Source organism: Hibiscus syriacus, unplaced genomic scaffold (genome assembly GCF_006381635.1).
Source record: "Hibiscus syriacus cultivar Baekdansim isolate YM2019G1 unplaced genomic scaffold, ASM638163v2 tig00110474_pilon, whole genome shotgun sequence".
Classification (NCBI taxonomy): domain Eukaryota; kingdom Viridiplantae; phylum Streptophyta; class Magnoliopsida; order Malvales; family Malvaceae; genus Hibiscus; species Hibiscus syriacus.
The window spans coordinates 661,209-679,881 of NW_024062753.1; the positions used below are offsets into that span (position 1 = coordinate 661,209).

Genomic DNA, 18,673 nt, shown 5'->3' on the forward strand with positions numbered 1-18,673 from the left:
GGTAATGTTTTATTACCAATAGTAGATTTTTTGGGGTATATTACCATGAATGTCATTACCTCCCTTCCCTTAGGTATTGTAACATTATTGGTGTTTTGGACTAAAATACCCTTAAATTTTTATTTTTTCCCCAAAAATATCATTTTCTGTCATTGAATAATAAAAATTCTACGAATGTTAAATTACAAATTTATCCTTAAATTATTTTAGATTTACAAAAAAAAAGTTTATAATTAAAATTTTATATGAAGTTCAGGGGTTAATTTTTTTTACCCTTTCATTAAACATTTTTTATATTTTTATTTTTGTAAAAAAATTATATAAATATTATGAATTTAATTTTTTAAAGAAAATATATAAATATTTTACAATTTGTAATATTATACAAATATATAATAAGGACATTTTGATCAAATATACATTCCAATAATCTTGTATTCTTTTAATCAAATACAATAATTTTACATTCTTGCTAAACCAACCAAACACAAAATACAACATTCCCAGCAATGGTAATCTTTTATTCCCACTGGTAATCTTACATTCCGTGAACTAAACGCACCCTTAAGTGTTCCCTTAATAACTGACTCAGATAACGTAATATCTTTTCAATATTTTTTTTATTAATTTATAACACCTATTGCGAATATAAATGTTTAAATTTAAATCTTTAAAAAAATAATATTTCTTATTACTGCCGGTCGGCCGGTCCATTGAATTCTTATTTAAAGTCACATAAATATAGAACTATAATTATGTACTTATAAATAATTCGACTTTTAGACGAGTTAAAAACGGAAATTAAAAGATACCAGAATATCCAATCAACCATCAGGGTCCTTTGAAGATGGGATCGACGGTCGAGGATGTCACACGTGCAAATTCATCCGTTATAGTTTTGCGGACATGCAAAAACCCTAATGCGCGCTCTTTGGCAAATAGTTGAAAGCGTTTAGCGTACTAACTAAAATCAAAACGTTATATATATATTCCTCATTTGCTCGGCTGCGTCCCTCACTCAAAACCCTAAACACAAGCTCAAAAAAATATTCAAAGTAGGGTTTTGCAACTCTTCTGCATCGAGCCGCTCTTTCTTTTAATCTATCTCAAACCCCATAAAAGATCTCAACTCCCATTTCAAATCTCTTCACTCTCAACAATGGGGAAATCAAGCAAGAAATCAACCCCAAAAGTACGCCTCTTTCTTTCATTATTTTAAAAGAAATTATACACAGTTGATTTTTATGGGTTTTCTTTTTCTTTTAAGCCCTTTGCCTTGGTTTAATTTTGTTTCCTTTTCTGTCTTTTATAGGTTGAAGTAGCTCCTGCTGCAGTTCCTCTGCCTGGAAAGAAAGGTATTCTTTTTTATTTTGGGTTTTAAATTTGAAATCTTTTTCTTTATGGTGTAGCATCAATTATGTGTTATAAATCTTCAATATTTTTCAGGTTGATATTCATCGTGTGAATGCTGCTTTTTATGGGTTTCCGTGTTTATGAGATTATGTGTTTTTGTTTTTGATCATTTTTTATGATTATATATATAGGTAAGAGAGAAGCTGAAGAGACTCCTGAGAAACAAGTGACTACCAAAAAGCAGAAGAAAAACGATGGCGTAGCGCAGGCTGTTGTACAGAAGAAGGTTGAAGCTAAGACTCAGAAGAAGAAGAAAGATGAAACCAGTAGCTCGTCTGATGACTCTTCTGAATCCGAAGATGTATGAGAATACCCACTACTGTAACATTTGATATTTTGGTGTTGATTTATGCTGATAGTTCACTTTTCATTATATGTTCTGTTTTGTGTAGATTCCTTGTAATGTTTTGAACATTTAACTCTCTTTTTTAAGCACGTAGACAATCATTCGCATGATAGTAAACTGAGGCATATGGAAGCATGTTTGTATCTGTTCTGCCTTTTTTTATTGTTTTTTTATCGTTCAGGAACCTGCACCTGTGAAGAAACAGCCGACTATTGCCAAGAATGGTTCTATACCTACAAAGAAAGCAAAACAAGCTAGCAGTTCAGGTTCTTCAGACTCTAGCAGCGAGGAAGAATCATCTGATGAAGTGACTATCATGCTCATGCTTGTAACTTTTGTATGGTTGCAGATATGTATAATGATATTTGATCGTTAGTGTTCAATGTATTGGTTTGCCAGGAAGCTCCTGCCCAGAATAAAAAACCCGCAGTTGCTACTACAAAACCCTCTGTTCCAGCTGCTAAGAAAGTGAAAGCTGATAGCAGTTCAGATTCTTCTTCTGATGATGATTCTGACGGGGATGATGTGAGTGTTGAGGCAATTACTAGATATATATTGCCGGAATTATTATTAATCTCTTGAATTTATTTTGAAATTTGGTTTAGGAGCCTGCCTCAAAAACAAACGTAGCAGTAGCTGCTAAAAATGGAGCTGCACCTGTTAAGAAAGATAAGGATTCTGGCAGTTCAGATGAAGATAGCAGCTCAGATGAAGAGGAAGTAAGTGCTTGATTGTTGAATGCCTGTTTATTTTCAGTTTGGTTGGGAGCTTTTGTGATGTTAATTTATGAATGTAATATTTTGCAAATACAGGAAAAACTGAAGCCTGCTGCTAAGAAAGGACCTACTTCTGTTACTAAGAAGGAATCAAGTGATAGTTCAGAAAGCGAGAGCTCTTCGGATGAAGATGATGTGAGTGTTGGGATGCCAGCAATGTTTAAAATAAATGGAACTTTTGATTTTGTAGCAAAGCATTCAAGTCTTCTGAATATGCATGTAGAAATTTGGTTTTAATAATAGACTAGGGGTCCCAATAAGACCTGCCTTTTCTATTGGTATTGAATTGATATTGATGTTTATTTATTCCACTAACTGAATTTGTACTTGTATAGAAACCTCCTCAAAAGGCTGCTTTGCCTGCATCTTCTGTGAAGACTAAATCATCATCCAGTGAGAGCAGCTCTGAGGAGGATTCCGACGAGGATTCTGATGTGGTGTGATATCTCATTCATCTAGTTATTGCATTGTATTTCCCCCTGTTCATATTTGTTAATGATTGTATTGCACTGCACTAGGATGCCAAGAAAGCAACTACTGTGAAGAAAGCTTCTGCTCCTCCTGCCAAGAAGGTCGAGGAATCCAGCAGTAATGACTCTGATGACGAAAAGGTGTGCTTAAATTTTTGAACTTGATAAAATGGCAGTTTCAGTTTGCTCATGGCTCTTTATTTTTTGTTATTACTTCTTCAGATGCTTTTGTTTTTCTCAGATCAATTTACTGAGTTGTATATCTATATTTTGTAGCCAAAGGTTGCTTCAAATGCTAAAGCTGTTAAAAAAGCAAGCAGTAGTGAAGAGGAAGATTCTGAGGAATCATCAGATGATGAGGAAAGTGATGAAGATGAAGCCCCAAAGAAAAAAGTACAGCATCTTTAGAACTGTTTTTTATTTTAATTTTTGAAAGTTGATGTGATGATTGCCTAATGTAGTGTTGTGCTTTTATATTGGAATCAGGATACAGATGTTGAAATGATTGATGCTTCAACACCTGCCAAGCAGGATTTTAAGTCTGAGAAGAAAGCTGTAATTACAAATATCCCTTTGTTTCCTTCAAGTGTACCCCGATTGCTTGTTATTCATAATTTTGTCAAGCCGGTCAAAATCTGATTGGAGGTTTTTTTGTAGCCCCAAACTCCTGCAACCCCTCAAGCTGCTGGATCAAAGACTCTGTTTGTTGGAAACTTATCTTTTCAAGTTGAAGAAGCTGATGTGTATGTTTAGGTTATCTGATACCACTTAATTGGTTTTTTAAATGAAATATTTTCATTTTTCTTATTCTTATATTGTAGAAAGAATTTCTTCAAAGATGCTGGTGAAATTGTGGAAGTCCGTTTTTCCTCTGACCCTGAAGGGAACTTTAAGGGCTATGGACATGTTGAATTTTCTACAGCAGAGGCTGCACAAAAGGTAGGTTTTCTCGATTTTCAATGTTGGATCGTACATGGATATCTGGTGTATAAGCTATGTTTTGTTTGTGTAATCTGCAAGTGACCAGTTAAATGTTTTCCCTTTGACTTTTTTGTATATAATTAATTTGGAGACTGTTTTGAAGTTATTAGTCTACATCCTCCTTTTTGCAGGCACTAGAGTTGAATGGTGAATATTTGCTGAATCGTGCAGTTAGACTTGATTTGGCTCGTGAAAGGGGCGCATATACACCACACAGCGGGTAATCTCTCCCTATCTTGTTATGAGAGTTTGTTTCCGTGTGTGTGTATATTATATCTTTTGGACTCTCTATCTAGATGTTGCTATTTAATTACATTGATGCTTCCAACTGATTCCTGCACATTTGCAGCGATGGGAACAGTTCATTCCAGAAAGGAGGAAGAGGTCAATCTCGAACAATATTTGTCAAAGGATTAGATCAATCTCTTGACCAGGATGAGGTTAGTGGTTTGCTTTTAAGTATCAGTTTTTGTGGCTCTCTCCTTTCCTCATGGGTTTTGAAATTTATTTGTGTCTAAAACATTTCCAGATCAAGAATTCCTTGCAAGAGCATTTTGGTTCTTGTGGTGAGATTTCTAGGGTGGCGATACCAACAGATCGGGAAACTGGTTCTGTGAAAGGGTTAGTATCTTGTTGCTGTAGTTTTTAGTATTCTTAAAGTTTTTTACTCTAGTATTCTTGTGATTTTTAGTGGTATATCTGATCATATGAAACACTTTGCAGTTTTGCTTACATGGATTTCGCGGATGATGATAGTTTTAACAAAGCTCTGGAACTTAATGGGTCGAAACTTAATAATTATTACTTGACTGTCGATGAGGCGAAACCGAAAGGTGATTTTGGTGGTGGTCCGGGTAGTGGAAGAGGTGGAAGGAGTGGTGGATGGAGTGGCGGAAGGGATGGTGGTGGACGTGGAGGTCGTGGCGGAAGGGATGGTGGCCGAGGCGGTAGGCGTGGAGGTGGCCGATTTGGTGGTGGTAGAGGTGGACGTGGAACACCTAATAAACCAAATCTTGCTGCTGCTGGCACTGGTTTTTTTTCCTACTGCTGCTGCCTTTTTTTTCTCCTTTTTTCATTATTTATTGCTAATTTATTTATTTTCTTATCTAATAATTTAATTAATTAATTAATATGAAATGCAGGAAAGAAGACTACTTTCAATGATGAGGATTAATGAAGCGTGGAGTAGTTTCAAATGGAAATGTTTTGGTTTAGGATTAAACTCAGTTTTGTTTTTCTTCAACTATTATGTCGAATTTGTTGCTACAATTTTAAATGTCTTGTTTGTTAAGTAACCAGAAAATTATCCTACCATTTTGATATTTTTTGCAATTCTGTGTCTATATTTATATTTACTTTTAGCACAACTACAGCATCTCCTGCTGCCAGATAAATATGCATCATCTTACCACACATTTGCCCAAGTAAAAGCTGCAAAGGTGATGTCTGGTTTCAGATGCATCTTGACATAATCATTAGTAATTACCATCAATGTGCACAAGTATCCAAATGATTCCATATCCTTGCCCCAATCAGATCTCCCTGCCTCATGCCCTTTAAAATACCTTGCTAGTTCTCCAGCTGAAAACTCTCATCATTTGCAAGATTAAGAGAGCTTGATACTCTTAGTGATGGATTGGATGATTTAATTACATATCGTATTTGTTTATTGTCAGAATTACTTTTTAATTATAATTATTAAAACATAAAATTAACATTATGGAAAAACATAATTCATTTTTAAATTAAGCTGGTAATTATTAATAACGAGGGAGAAATTTTTTATACAAATACCAATGTAAACGAACAAAGCAAAGAACTATAAATTAAACGAGAAATAAAACAAAGAAGTAAAGCCTGGTGAGATAATCGAAGGAATCCCCTTTCTCACGATCGTCGTTCCTCCGCATGAGAAAACAAAGAAGTAAATTCCTCAGTTCCTTGACTGTTTATTTTTTTTTCACTCCAAACCCAAGACCCATCTCCATAAATACCTTCACACTAGGGTCTTGCAACTTCTTTGAGTCGTTGTGTGTGTGCTTTTTCCAGCTTCCTCTCCTTTTAGATGAGAAAAGTTGATAGATCAGATTCAATTACGGGACATTTAAAATTACTTCAGTCTCGCAAAATTAGCCAAAAACTAGAATAAAGGATAGTTGCTGTTTTTCTTGTAGGTTGAAGCAGCTCCTGCTCTAGCTCCTCGATCTGGAAAGAAAGGTAAAATTCTGTTGGCTTAATTCAACAGTAGACACCTAACTGATAAAAAATAGTAGATACCTAAACCATGCCATCTTTTTTATTTAACTAATTTTTTTTGTCAAATTAAATACCTAAACTTACCATATTTTAGTTTACCATCGTAGTATCTAGATGAAACAGATGATATATTTTAGGCACATAGTTTAACAAAAAAACTTTTGGTACCTAGATGAAAAATCTGACATACTTTATGCACATTTGTGATATAAGTCTTTTTGGGTTTTGAAATTTAAATATATAGGTATAATTTGAAATTACTGCTTGTTTTATGGTTTTATTTGTTTATTGTGTTTATGAAACTGTGGGTTTTTATTTGACATCCTTTTTATATGATTATATATAGGTAAGAGAAAGGCTAAAGAAACTCATGAGAAACAAGTGGCTGCCAAAAGGCAGAAGAAAAGCGACGATGTTGCACAGGCTATTGTAAAGAAGAAGGTTGAAGCTAAGACGAAGAGGAAATATGAAACTAGTAGTTCATCTAATGACTTTTCTGATTCCGATTACATATGCGAAAGCCCACTACTGGTTGATGACTCTTCTAACTCCGATTATGTATTCACAAACCCACTACTGGTTTACTTATGATGCTACATTTGTTGCTCTCGACATCCATGTATGCTGATAGTTCACTTTTCATTACATGTTCTGCTTTGAATGGGTTCCTTATATCATTTAAGCTCTTAGTACTCTTTAAGTATCGAGGCAATACATTCGTGTGATTGTAAAAATGGAGTAGATGAACGCATGTTTGTATATGTTTTGCTTCTTTATGGTTATTTGTTTTTCATCCAGAAACCTGCTCCTGTGAAGCAACAGCCGGCCGTTGTGAAGAATGGTTCTGTACCTGCAAAGAAAGCAAAACAAGCTAGATATTCAGATTCTTCAGACTCTAGCAGTGACGAAGATTTATCCTCCGATGAAATGAATATTACTCTTATGCTTGTAACATTGTATGGTTGCAGATGTTAATTTTATGATTGTTAATGTTCAATGTTTTTGGCTTTCCAGGAAGCTCCTGCTCGGAATAAAAAACCTACAGTAGCTACAAAAGCCTCTGATCCAGCTGCAAAGACAGTGAAATCTGATAGCAGTTCAGATTCTTCTTCTGACAATTATGTGTGTTTTGAGACTCCTGAGAAACAAGTGGCTGCAAAAAGGCAGATGAAAAACGGTGGTGTAGCACAGGCTATTGTAAAGATGAAGGTTGAAGCTAAGACGACGACGAAGACGAATAAATACGGAACTAGTAGTTCTTCTGATGACTCTTCTGATTTCGATTACATATGTGAAAGCTCAGCACTGGTTGATGATTCTTCTGATTCTGATTATGTATGTGACAACCTACTATTGGTTTACTTATATGCTAAATTTGTTGCTCTACCGATGCCTGCTGATAATTCACTTTTCATTATATGTTTTGCTTTGAATAGGTTCCTTACATGATTTAAGCTCTAAGTTCTCTTTAAGTAACTAGTCAGTACATTTGTGTGATTGTAAAAATGAAGCAGATGAAGCCATGTTTGTATCTGTTTCGCCCACTTTATGGTAATTGTTTTGGTCCAGGAACCACGTCCTGTGAAGAAATGCCCCATTGTTGCGAAGAATGGCTCTGTACCTGCAAAGAAAGCAAAACAAGCTAGCAATTCGGGTTCTTCAGAGTAGTAGTGACAGATATTTATCCTCCAATGTAGTGAATATTTCGCTCATTCTTGTAACTATTTTATATGGTTGCAGATGTTATTTTTATGATTTTTTATCGTTCAATGTTTTGACTTTCCCGCAGGAAGCTCCTGCTCGGAATAAAAAACCTGCAGTTGCTACAAAAGCCTCTGTTCCAGCTGCTAAGACAGTGAGAGCTGATAACAGTTCAGATTCTTCTTCTGACAATGATGTGAGTATTGGGACTATTACTAGATATAGCGCAAGACTTACTAGATATGACGACGATAGCAGCTCGGATGAAGACGAAGCAAGTGCTAGATGTTTCTTTTCGATTTGATTGGGAGCTTTTTTTTATTATAATGATAAATGTAATATCTTTGCACATGCAGGAAAAATCAAAGCCTTCTTCTAAGAAAGGACCCACCCCTGTTGCCAAAAAGGAGTCTAGTGATAGCTCTTCGGATGAACATGTGAGTGTCGAGATGCCAGCTATGTTGCAATATTGAATATTTGGAATGTGTTGCAAAGCTTTTGAGTCCTGAGAATTTCATTTAATAATAGACTAGGGTTCTTATAAGTCCTGCCTTTTCTATTGGTATTTAGATATTTATAAAATTCCACCAACTGTATGTATACTTGTATAGAAACCTCCTCAAAAGGTTACTTTGCCAAGTTGTGTTGCAAAGAATGTACCTTCAGAGAGTGCAAAGGCTAAAACTGCTTCCAGTGGTAGCAGCTCGGAGGAGGAATCCGATGAAGAGGTATGATGTCCCATTCGTATAGTCCCACTTTCTCTTATTTTTCCTGCACATATTTTTATCAACCATGTTTGCATCACACTAGGATGTAAAGAAGGCAATTGCTTGTTTTCATTCATCTCTTCAATCTGGTCGGAATCCTGCTGTTAGACTTGATTTCACTCACGAAAGCGGTGAATATACACTGTACAGCAGGTAATTTTCCTTGTCTCAGATACATAAATTGGTACTTAGATATGTTTTTATCTTTCGGACCCTTGATCTAGACATAGTATTTGATTGGATTAATGTATTTTTTTCCTGCACTGTCTTTGCAGCAATGAGAACAATTCTTTCCAGAAAGGTGGAAAAGGTGAGTCTTGAACAATATTGGTCAAACGGTTTGATCAATCTTTTGGTCAGGATGAGGTTAGTGTTTTGGTATAAATATTAGTTTCTGTTGCTCTCTCCTTTCCTCTTTGAAATTTATCCGTATATATCCGCCTTGTCTGAACCATTTCCAGATTAATAATTCCTTGGAAGAGCACTTTGGTTATTGTGCAGAGATTACGAGGGTGTTGATACCAGTAGATTGGGGTACCAGTGCTGTGAAAGGGTTTGTTTATATCGTCATCGAGAATTTTGTTGTTAATTGAATATATGCTGCTGTGAGTTCATTTTTCTTGTTGTAGTATGACACCCATGTCCCTCTTTTCCGGTTTTGCGGGTATAGGGATATGTCTGTTGAAGGATCCTTCAAATACATGGAAATCTTAGGTGTAAAACTGCACATGTTCATATCCTAAGCACCCAAGTCTGAGTAATATCTTGCTAGTAGTCTTGTGATTTCAAGTTGTACTCCACATCTGATCACATGTGTTTAAAGATCGTGACCTAAATATCATTTGGCTCGGGTGATGATGCCAAGTAAAATCTTGGTGTTCATTCTGTTTTTTTTCCAATTGATTTGTAATTTATTGTCATCGTCTTATCCAATTTCGTAACAATATGGAATCGAGTCCAGCTTCGCTTACTTGGATTTCAAAGATGAGGATAGTTTGAACAAAGATCTAGAACTTAATGGATCAGAGCTTCATAATTGTTCCTTGTCTGTGGATGAAACAAAACCGAAAGCTGAATTCCGGCCGTGGAAGAGGTGGCGGGAGGAGTTGGGGTAGGGATAGTGGTGGTCGTGGAGGAAGAGATGGTGCGATCGGAGGAGGCTGATTCGATGGTGGTAGACGTGGACCTAGTAAATAAAAATTTTAATTTCTAGTCGTATAAATGACATGGGATTTCCCCCCCAAGATGTAATTAGTCTGTGCAACAAATACAAGCAATAGTAGAACCAATGTTGTTTTTCAGCGAAACATGTATTTACTTGGATTCGTATGCAAGTGTCGGACACATGCATATTCGATCATGTTCTAAGAAAATCTGCATGAATCAATTAAATCTCGGTTTTAGACTTACCTGTGACCTGATGGAACCGAGAATTCTGTGAGGTTGAACTTCGCAGTCGGGACAAGCGAGCTTGGCAATGGCGGCAGAGAGAGAACCAGAATAAACAGCAAGAAGAAATGCAGCTGCTGAGGTATATTGAAATCTGTTCCATTCGTTCACATACAACAAACCTCCTGGTAAACAAATATGTGTGCAGTCAAAGATTTAGACTTAACAAATATTGTTTCATCCATAACTTAATCAGTAATCGTAAATTTTATTAAATCAAAATTTACATTAGTTCATATATTATATATAAGTCATAATTTTCAAATTTAGTCGGTTAAAGTTCTAATTTTTAAAAAATTAATATAAAAACTAAAATTATTTAAAAATAACTTCAAAACGTGTTAGGGTTGAATAAATAACAGAAAAAATTATTTAAACCTAAAAAGTTTCAGTTTAGTTTATTTTTTAATATTTTCCACGCTGTAATTATTTATATGTATCTATATTATTTTGATTTCCACTATTTATATTGCTATTGTTTTTTGTCATCTTTTCCCTGGAAGCAGAGAAAACTATCTGGAGGGAACTCCTTATCCGTTTAATTTCTAACTTAATTCCATTTCACCATTTTCCCCTCTCTCGTTGGATCTGCTGATGGGAAGAGAGCGGGGGAACAGCATCATAAATGGAGATTACAGTTACAACACGGATGAGAGTTATAGTAAATTTTGCGACGAGAACAGTGTTTTTGAGAAAGAGAGGAATCGAGGTTTGCCGGATTCATCATCACGACGTGACGGTTTCATTCAACATCCCGTTTCCCGTTTCGATACTCTGGCCGGCGTCGCCATCAAATACGGCGTTGAGGTAACAATTTACGATTCCAATCGTTCCGTGATTTCTTTTTTCGTAAACGTGCATGTTTGTATATTATTGAAAGTGGGGAAACTCACCAATGGGTAATGTAGGAATTAACTCGAATTGTTTATTGCTCTTCTTCTTTATTATTATAGTTTCCTATTTATGGTTTGTTTATGTATTTGATAAATTGGTGTTGCCATGTGTGCTTGTGAATTAATCAGGTAGCTGACATAAAAAAGATGAATAGTCTGGTTACGGATCATCAAATGTTTGCTCTTAAGTCAATTCGGATCCCTTTACCAGGGCGGCATCCGCCATCGCCTTGCTTGTCGAACGTTTCCGAAATACCAGGGTATTATACCTTTTTTCTCTTATGCATCAAAATGGTTTAGGGCTGCTAAGATAAGATGTACTTTTCATATTTGCACCCGTGCATGTTAAGTTTCATAAATCCAGAGCAGTCGTGGCGGATTAAAGTATGGTTTAGGATGGTATTGAAATCCAATTTTTTTTAATGTTAATTATCTATTTTATCCTTACAATTTTATTTTTGTCCATTTACATACATAAATTTTGTGTTGTTAATATATATATATATATATATATATATATATATATATATATATATATATATATATGCTCACCCTAAAAATTATTTCTGGATTCATCACGGCTCAAGAGCCTAACTCGAGGTATTTATTGGACAAAAGTCGGGTTGTTACAATGCTTGATAAGTGACGTCTTCTTATGATTTTGACTCGGATGGTTAATTGTGGATATGGTTTTCTCAAACCATTTGATGCAGTTTTTATTTGCTTCTTTGTATGCAGTAAAGTAGTAAGCAGCTTAGATGATCATATTGCAAAGAAGCAATTAAAGTGCATTCACTTATTACATTTTCCTTTTAGTCATGAAGAAATTTTCGTCTTTTGCTGTGTTCTTAATGAATATAGAACAACTTTTATTGCGTGTTGGGTCAGAAAAATCTTTCAAAACATGTAATTGCTCAGCCATTTAAACAAATATTCCTAGTGCATTTATAAAATCTTTTCCCATTCATTCGAATGAGCTTCTATTTGCATTTAAAAACTTACTATCTGAATGTTGATTACATCTGAGTTAGTGCTTTTCAGAAAATTACCGTCTCATAACTCTTTGCAGACAAAGCAGTGCAAACCGAAACCCTGCGCGAGATTTGCCTCCTGATTTGTTCGACTCATTCCAGTCTATAAGGCCGAAAATGACTCCTCCAAGGGTCTCCCGTGCAATGACTTCATTGCAAGGTTTTTATGGCCTTAAACAAGTACAAATAAATACGATGCCCAAAGCTTTTGAGATGGCGGTATACAGGAAAGGAGAAGTTAATTGTTCGGAGGATGATACATTCAGGAAACCCTCTTCTGCTTGCAACCCGCCTTCGAAGCTTCGTCGGAATTGTAGAAGTGAAGCTAATGGATTCTTTAATGAGAATGATGAACTGAGAGTTTATATCATGTCTCCTGGAGAAGCTAAAGAAGGTGAACTCGATAAGTCAAGAGACAAAAGGCTCAGAAGACGGACAAAATCCGAAGCCGACTTTTTCACTCATACTCCTGCAAAGACGTTAGAGGATAACACCAGCGGCGGAGGGTTTACATCGAAATGCTTGGCTCTGAGATCCAAAGCAGGAAGCCGCACTAACTTATTAGCCTATACCGAGATGGGGTTCAGCCCAACTACAACATGTGTTGGAGACGGTTACTTGATTCATGAACTCTCGGCAGTGAAGAAATCACCTAGCACGCCAAGTTTGCAAGATCCAGACAGTGGTACTAGTTTGTCATCCCTATGGCCAGCATCAAAATGGAGCTTAAAGCCAGATTTACAAGTACTTTCGACCACCGCAATTTTTGACGGATTGTCGAATCCAGTATCTGGTCGTAAAAACAAAGCCGCACTTGATTAGCTCCGGTTGCCTAACTTGTTTTGACATACATATGGTGTTCTTTCCTAAAGTTGAATCCTCTAACTGCTAGCTCTTTGAGGAGTATATGTACTTATATAAATACATAATTTATTTAAATTATCTATTTTATATTAGTGTTTTATATTTTTATCAAAATTCGTAATTGAATTTCAAACTTTACTAAAAAAAGAGAGTTGTATAAGATGTCTCCAAACTACACCCCCTATTCTAAATTAATCTTTAAACTAATAACTAATTGAAGGCAATCAAATTCAAATAATTACTAATTGTGACAATAACAGATGTCATTAAGTAATGAAAACAAAAAAAATATCCCCTATATCAGAAAACTAAAACCAAACTCAACAAAATTCTATATTGCTTTTGGTTCCAACAACTGCAGCAAAGTAAAACTAACAAAGTATATTATATATGAGTTAACACATTTAGTTAGAAAAGAGATGTTCCCTTCCCCTTCTTGTCCCCACCGATCTCAAAGTGCTTGCACCTCTGCAAAAACCGACTCGAATCAACTGAATATCAGCTTGTGAAACAAGATGCCTAAAAAATAAAGCAAATAGAACAGCAGGAGAGTTTCAATGTTCTAAGTCTAACCTTGATTGGATGTTGGGAGACATGTTTGCAACCCTGACATTGCAGCCTTAGCACAATCTTCTTGGTAGTCTTTGCCTGCAGAAAGGATACAGTCGTATAATACAAACACTTGGAGTCTAAAGAAATAGTGTATATTATCTGGACTTTTTGTTTTTTCTGAAAATATCTGTCCAACTCTTGTGACACGTCCTCTAAACATATGAGAACTTCTGAGCATGCCTATGTTGGATGTATATCCATACCCGACAGCAAACAGTAACGAGAAAGTCAGGATAGAAAATAGCAATAACCAAAATGAAGAACTTAGCATCCGTCACAAACTGACCGGTACAAAAAAACAAAGCAGAAGCTAATCAACCTTTTCATTGTATAAGTAATATCCATTTAGGGGATAAATTGAAAGTGCCGCAAAAGTTACCTTCTTGTGGAACACGGGCTTGGTCTGACCACCATAACCGGACTGTTTGCGATCGTAACGACGCTTCCCTTGAGCGGCCAAACTATCCTTACCCTTCTTATATTGGGTAACCTTGTGCAAGGTGTGTTTTCTGCACTCCTTGCTCTTGCAGTAAGTCTTCTTTGTCTTAGGCACGTTCACCTGCAATACCAATTCATAATTATCCACGTTCCCACTTTCATAGTTGATGGTGTATGTGTGAAGGTGGCTTGAGTGATGGTAGTTCTTGATGAGAGAACCACTACAATACAATCTAGCCTAGAGGTCCCTAAGCTTGATAAACACGAGTGATTCTATATCATCTGGTGAGTTTTTGACTGCTTAGAATATCTTTGAGAATTTTAGGTCTTGAATCAAGCAAAATTCAACGTGCATGACTATAGTGCAACCACATCTCGGTGTTTGGTGCTCAGTTCAGACAGTGTCGTAAGGTTATTTATATTCGATCTTTTTCGCTGCTTTTATATTATAACCGTTTTTATGCTTACAAATATTTATTTAATTATGAAATTAGATTATACTTCATCAAGCGCAAAGAACAAACAGCAACACCACCAGAGAAATTGATCCTCACTTTGCAATAACATAGATTTACTTATACTTGGAATTCTTAGAGAAACCCAATGTTTATATCGATCAATTCAAGACCAATTTTCAGATTTCAAGCATCCTATAGTCATCCTTGCTTCGCTAAAACAGAAGTAACCTATCATAAAATCTGGGAAATATTACACTAAAGGTATATTGAAGAAAGTGATTTCGCATGATATTTTTAAAATAAAAAGGACACCCAGTTGTTCTAATAACATAGAGCTCTAAAGATATATGAAACCAAGCAAAAGGGAGTACCATGGCTGCCGATGAAGCGAGAGAACGTAATGGCAATGGTGAATTGGGAGGCAGCTAATCTAACAAATATGTTGCGAAATTGGGCTTTTAGGGTTCATTTTGGCCCATGTAAGTTATAATTAATTTCTTTTTAAACCATTTCTATTTGAAGCTATTAAATATAATTAAAATATTTTCGAAGTCTTTATATTATCAAAAGATGACCATATTTTTAAAGTGTTATCAATTTATTCGCCGATATTAAAAAATTATCTTAATCTTCGTCACTAAATTTATTAGTGACCTCTAATTTAATAAATATATCTCTAATGAAATATTGACATATCTTAAGATTCAATTTAAAGACTTTCAAAACAAATATAATATATAACTACAATATTTATTACATGATTGAAACTAAATAATATAAAGGTTAATCGATGTTTATAAACATTAAAATTAATAATTTTATAAAATAAATATAATTAATTATTTTTTAATAATATCGGGTGATTTCAATGTAATACAATCTGTTAAATTTTTTTTTAACCAATATGGATCCTTTAAGGTGAACAATATTCTTTTTTACCGCTAAGGCTAATCAGGGAATTAGATTATGTAACATATGTATGAGTTAGGTGTAGTGATTGTCATTGGGAGTTATTCTAAAAGATGTAAGTTTGAACCTTAGGTTAGAAAACTTATTTCAATCTCAATTTGTAACCGATTAGATGATATATATTATTATCTTATCGAAAGTGATATAAGTCTAATTTAATAAGGAAATTTAACATTGGTGACTAGAAAGAAATTTGTTTTAATGTTGGTTACTAAATTGAGAATATCTTGAAAGTTGAGTAATTCAATTGCAAAATTCTTCGACTAAATTGATAGTACTCTAAAATTGGATAGCTATTTTAGTCGTTTACCTTTTTTGTTAATTTTCAGAACGGAATCTGATTATGCTAATGGAGGGGGTCCAGTTTAGTGTAAAATAAGGTCATGCATGTGATTCACAAAATCAGAGTCGTGGCATTATTTTAGCGGGCGGAAGATCATTAACCATATTTACGCGACGTATAAGACTGAAGACCTTTCCAGAGCCTTCCTTGGTCGGCATTGCTACAAATAAAATGGTAATTCAACAGCAATCTTCTTCATCCTTTCAGATTTCCATGGTGTGGTAGCTTCCCAAACCAAGAGGAGAGGGAATGTAAAGATTAGAAACAAATGTCTAATCTATGAAAAACAAGAAAGAAAGTAAATGAGAGAAATGAATCTTCTGAAATTTATTATATCATGCGTGTGTATTACAACTCTCAAGGGGAGTATTTATAGCTAGTACTATAGCTATAACTGATGATGTAACTAACTCAACAAACTAACTACTTCAACTGATCAGCTGCAGTGAATCAATCCTCAGCTGCACAACCATCATGCACAGTTCACGTGAACTTATATACCATGCATTTACATACACTAACATTCCCCTTGCAACCTTCAACTTCAAACCTGCTTCAGACTCAATCTGATCTGCTCTTAAGTTGCACCACCAGCAACCTTTGTCTGTGTTTGAGAAACCAAGGGGCTGATAAAGGCTTGGTCAGCACATCAGCAACCTGCTCAACTGCAGGAACTTCATGCACTTGTAGCTGTCCCATAGCCACCATTTCTCGAACAAAAAACAAGTCCAGCTCAACATGTTTGAACTTGGAATGCAGTACAGGATTAGCACATACAGCAACTGCACTTGTATTATCACACCACAATATGGCCTTGCCATGTGAAACTACATGCAATTCCCCCAACAAAGATTGAAGCCACACCATCTCAGCAGCTGCACAAGCCACACTCCTGTATTCAGCCTCAGCAGTTGAACGTGCAACAACCTGTTGCTTTCTAGAGCTCCACGAGACCAAGTTCCCACAAAAATATATACAGAACCCTGAGGTTGATCGTCTATCATCAACATCCGAACCCCAATTGGCATCTGCAAAACCAGTCAGAGCCATTCTCGAGGAGGGTGTAAAACGCAGTCCAAAATCAATGGTGCCTTGTAGGTAGCGAAGTATTCGCTTGACTGCCATAAAATGAACATCCAGTGGGGCTTGCATAAATTGACACACCCTGTTCACAGCAAATGCCACATCAGGTCGAGTGATCACGATGTACTGCAGAGCACCTACGATGCTTCTGTATCGTGCAGCATCTTCAAGTGGTATTCCTTCCTTGGCTGACAGCTTTATGTTAGAAACCATAGGGGTGGGCAGACTTTTCACTTCCCCAAAACCATGTTTCTATAAAAGGTCTTGGATATACTTTTGTTGACTCAAAACAACATCACCACCTTCATAACTGACTTCTACTCCTAGGAAAAAGTGCAATGGTCCAAGATCTTTCAACGAAAATTGAGCATTCAGTCTGTCTATAACACTTTGAACAACCACCTATTTATCCCCTGTTAAGATGATATCATCAACGTACACCAGTAAGTACACTAAGCTATCCGAGGTCTTTCGAACATAAAGAGAGGTATCCGACTTAGCTAGGCAAAAACCTTCAGATTGCAGGTATGCCTTCAGTCGCTCAAACCAGGCCCTCGGTGCTTGTTTCAGCCCATAAATTGCCTTGTGTAGCTTACACACCAGCTCACCACTGCCTTGCTCATACCCTGGTGGTTGAGACATATACACTTCTTCAGTGAGCAGCCCGTTCAAAAAAGCATTATTGACATCAACCTGTCTCAGCTTCCACCCCCGTGACAATGCCAAGGAAATGATTACCCTAATCGTTGCAGGCTTAACCACCGGGCTGAAGACTTCATCAAAATCGATCCATGGTTTTTGAAGAAAACCTTTCGCCACCAAGCGTGCTTTGTACCTTGAAATCGAGCCATCAGCATTTCTCTTTACTCGAAAGATCCATTTACAGTTCACTGCCTTCCTATCTCTGGGAAGAGGAACTAGTGTCCACGTGCCATTCCTTACCAAGGCATCATACTCGGCTTGTGCAGCTTCTTTCCAATGAGGACTCATCAAGGCCTCTGTGATATTTGATGGTTCTCGATCTGAACGTGCAACGTTATAAACTTTTGGTTTCCAGATTCCATGCTTACTCCTAGTCATCATGGGATGAACATTGAAGACTGTTTGTGGTACACCACTCTCCACATTTTGTTGAACTTCAATGCACGGCTCTGATGTACCATTTTCTTCTTGAACCTCACGTGAACTACCACGATAATTGCTATCATCGTGATTCTCTTCATGGATCCCATGTGCATGACAACTACTCCCAGAATTGCCATTATCGAGACTTTCTTGGATTCCATGTGAACAACCATTAAAAATACTCTCATTATTAATGTTTGTCGCACCTTGATTGCCATGTGAGCCACCACCACATTCAATATTCGGCATGGCCCCATCACCATGTGCATTTGCCAACTCAAAAGGACTTGAATTATGTGCACCACGTGAATTTGCCAACTCAACAAATGAGCCACCATCATGCGCATTAATATTTAATTGAACTTTGCTCGCGCTACTTTCAACATTCGGCATGGTCCCATTGCTCACACTAACGTCATTATCATGGGCGGCGGTCCCATAGCTTGAAATTTGCGCACCATTGTCTCGAAAAGCTGTGTTGCCACCATTATAACTTCCACTATTATTTCCATTATTTATGTTTGCCGCACCCCTATCTCCTTGGATCACATGTGCACCACGAGAATCTCCTTGGACCACATGCACACCATTGTTCGTTATAGGCGCATTATCATTATTTAAAGTTGCTTCATAGTTTCCTTGGACCCCATGTGCATTGCCAACACAACCTCCATTAACTATATTAGGCGCATTACTCC

The 18,673-nt window shown here is 36.3% G+C and overlaps 4 protein-coding genes and 1 long non-coding RNA gene across 9 annotated transcripts; 3 read left to right on the forward strand and 2 right to left on the reverse strand.

Moving 5' to 3' along the window:
• Positions 1-1,005: 1,005 nt before the first annotated feature.
• Positions 1,006-9,318, forward strand: LOC120128053 (nucleolin 1-like). 4 transcript variants are annotated; one of them, XM_039145832.1, is made up of 18 exons: positions 1,006-1,192; positions 1,313-1,355; positions 1,545-1,714; positions 1,941-2,066; positions 2,159-2,284; positions 2,365-2,478; positions 2,572-2,670; positions 2,871-2,972; positions 3,054-3,146; positions 3,282-3,398; positions 3,492-3,560; positions 3,663-3,748; positions 3,827-3,944; positions 4,118-4,206; positions 4,336-4,426; positions 4,516-4,607; positions 4,710-5,017; positions 5,129-5,316. In XM_039145832.1, exons 1-18 carry the CDS (start codon positions 1,160-1,162, stop codon positions 5,158-5,160), a joined length of 1,908 nt encoding a protein of 635 aa, XP_039001763.1. In that variant the 5' UTR covers positions 1,006-1,159; the 3' UTR covers positions 5,161-5,316. The 4 variants fall into 4 exon arrangements, with proteins under 4 accessions (XP_039001763.1, XP_039001764.1, XP_039001766.1 ...); XM_039145833.1 differs by having other exon boundaries at positions 2,871-2,961; positions 3,052-3,146; XM_039145834.1 differs by lacking the exon at positions 3,054-3,146 and having other exon boundaries at positions 1,007-1,192; positions 2,871-2,902; positions 3,290-3,398.
• LOC120128059 lies at positions 5,823-7,128 on the forward strand. Of its 2 annotated transcripts, XR_005516601.1 has the most exons (4): positions 5,823-5,910; positions 6,161-6,203; positions 6,589-6,861; positions 7,041-7,128. It is a non-coding gene; the product is annotated as an uncharacterized LOC120128059 (long non-coding RNA). The 2 variants fall into 2 exon arrangements; XR_005516600.1 differs by lacking the exon at positions 7,041-7,128 and having other exon boundaries at positions 6,589-7,034.
• Positions 9,319-10,730: 1,412 nt separating the features above from the next.
• On the forward strand, positions 10,731-17,707 carry LOC120128054. The gene is made up of 4 exons (XM_039145836.1): positions 10,731-10,966; positions 11,182-11,312; positions 12,122-12,922; positions 17,698-17,707. The coding sequence occupies exons 1-3, from the start codon at positions 10,754-10,756 to the stop codon at positions 12,903-12,905; spliced, it is 1,128 nt and encodes a 375-aa protein (XP_039001767.1). The 5' UTR covers positions 10,731-10,753; the 3' UTR covers positions 12,906-12,922; positions 17,698-17,707.
• LOC120128058 (60S ribosomal protein L44) lies at positions 13,180-14,911 on the reverse strand. The gene is made up of 4 exons (XM_039145837.1): positions 14,827-14,911; positions 13,939-14,118; positions 13,521-13,595; positions 13,180-13,415 (listed from the first exon to the last, which is right to left on the reverse strand). The coding sequence occupies exons 1-4, from the start codon at positions 14,827-14,829 to the stop codon at positions 13,356-13,358; spliced, it is 318 nt and encodes a 105-aa protein (XP_039001768.1). The 5' UTR covers positions 14,830-14,911; the 3' UTR covers positions 13,180-13,355.
• Positions 16,329-17,063, reverse strand: LOC120128117 (secreted RxLR effector protein 161-like). The gene has a single exon (XM_039145888.1). The coding sequence runs from the start codon at positions 17,061-17,063 to the stop codon at positions 16,329-16,331; it is 735 nt and encodes a 244-aa protein (XP_039001819.1).
• Positions 17,708-18,673: the final 966 nt, after the last annotated feature.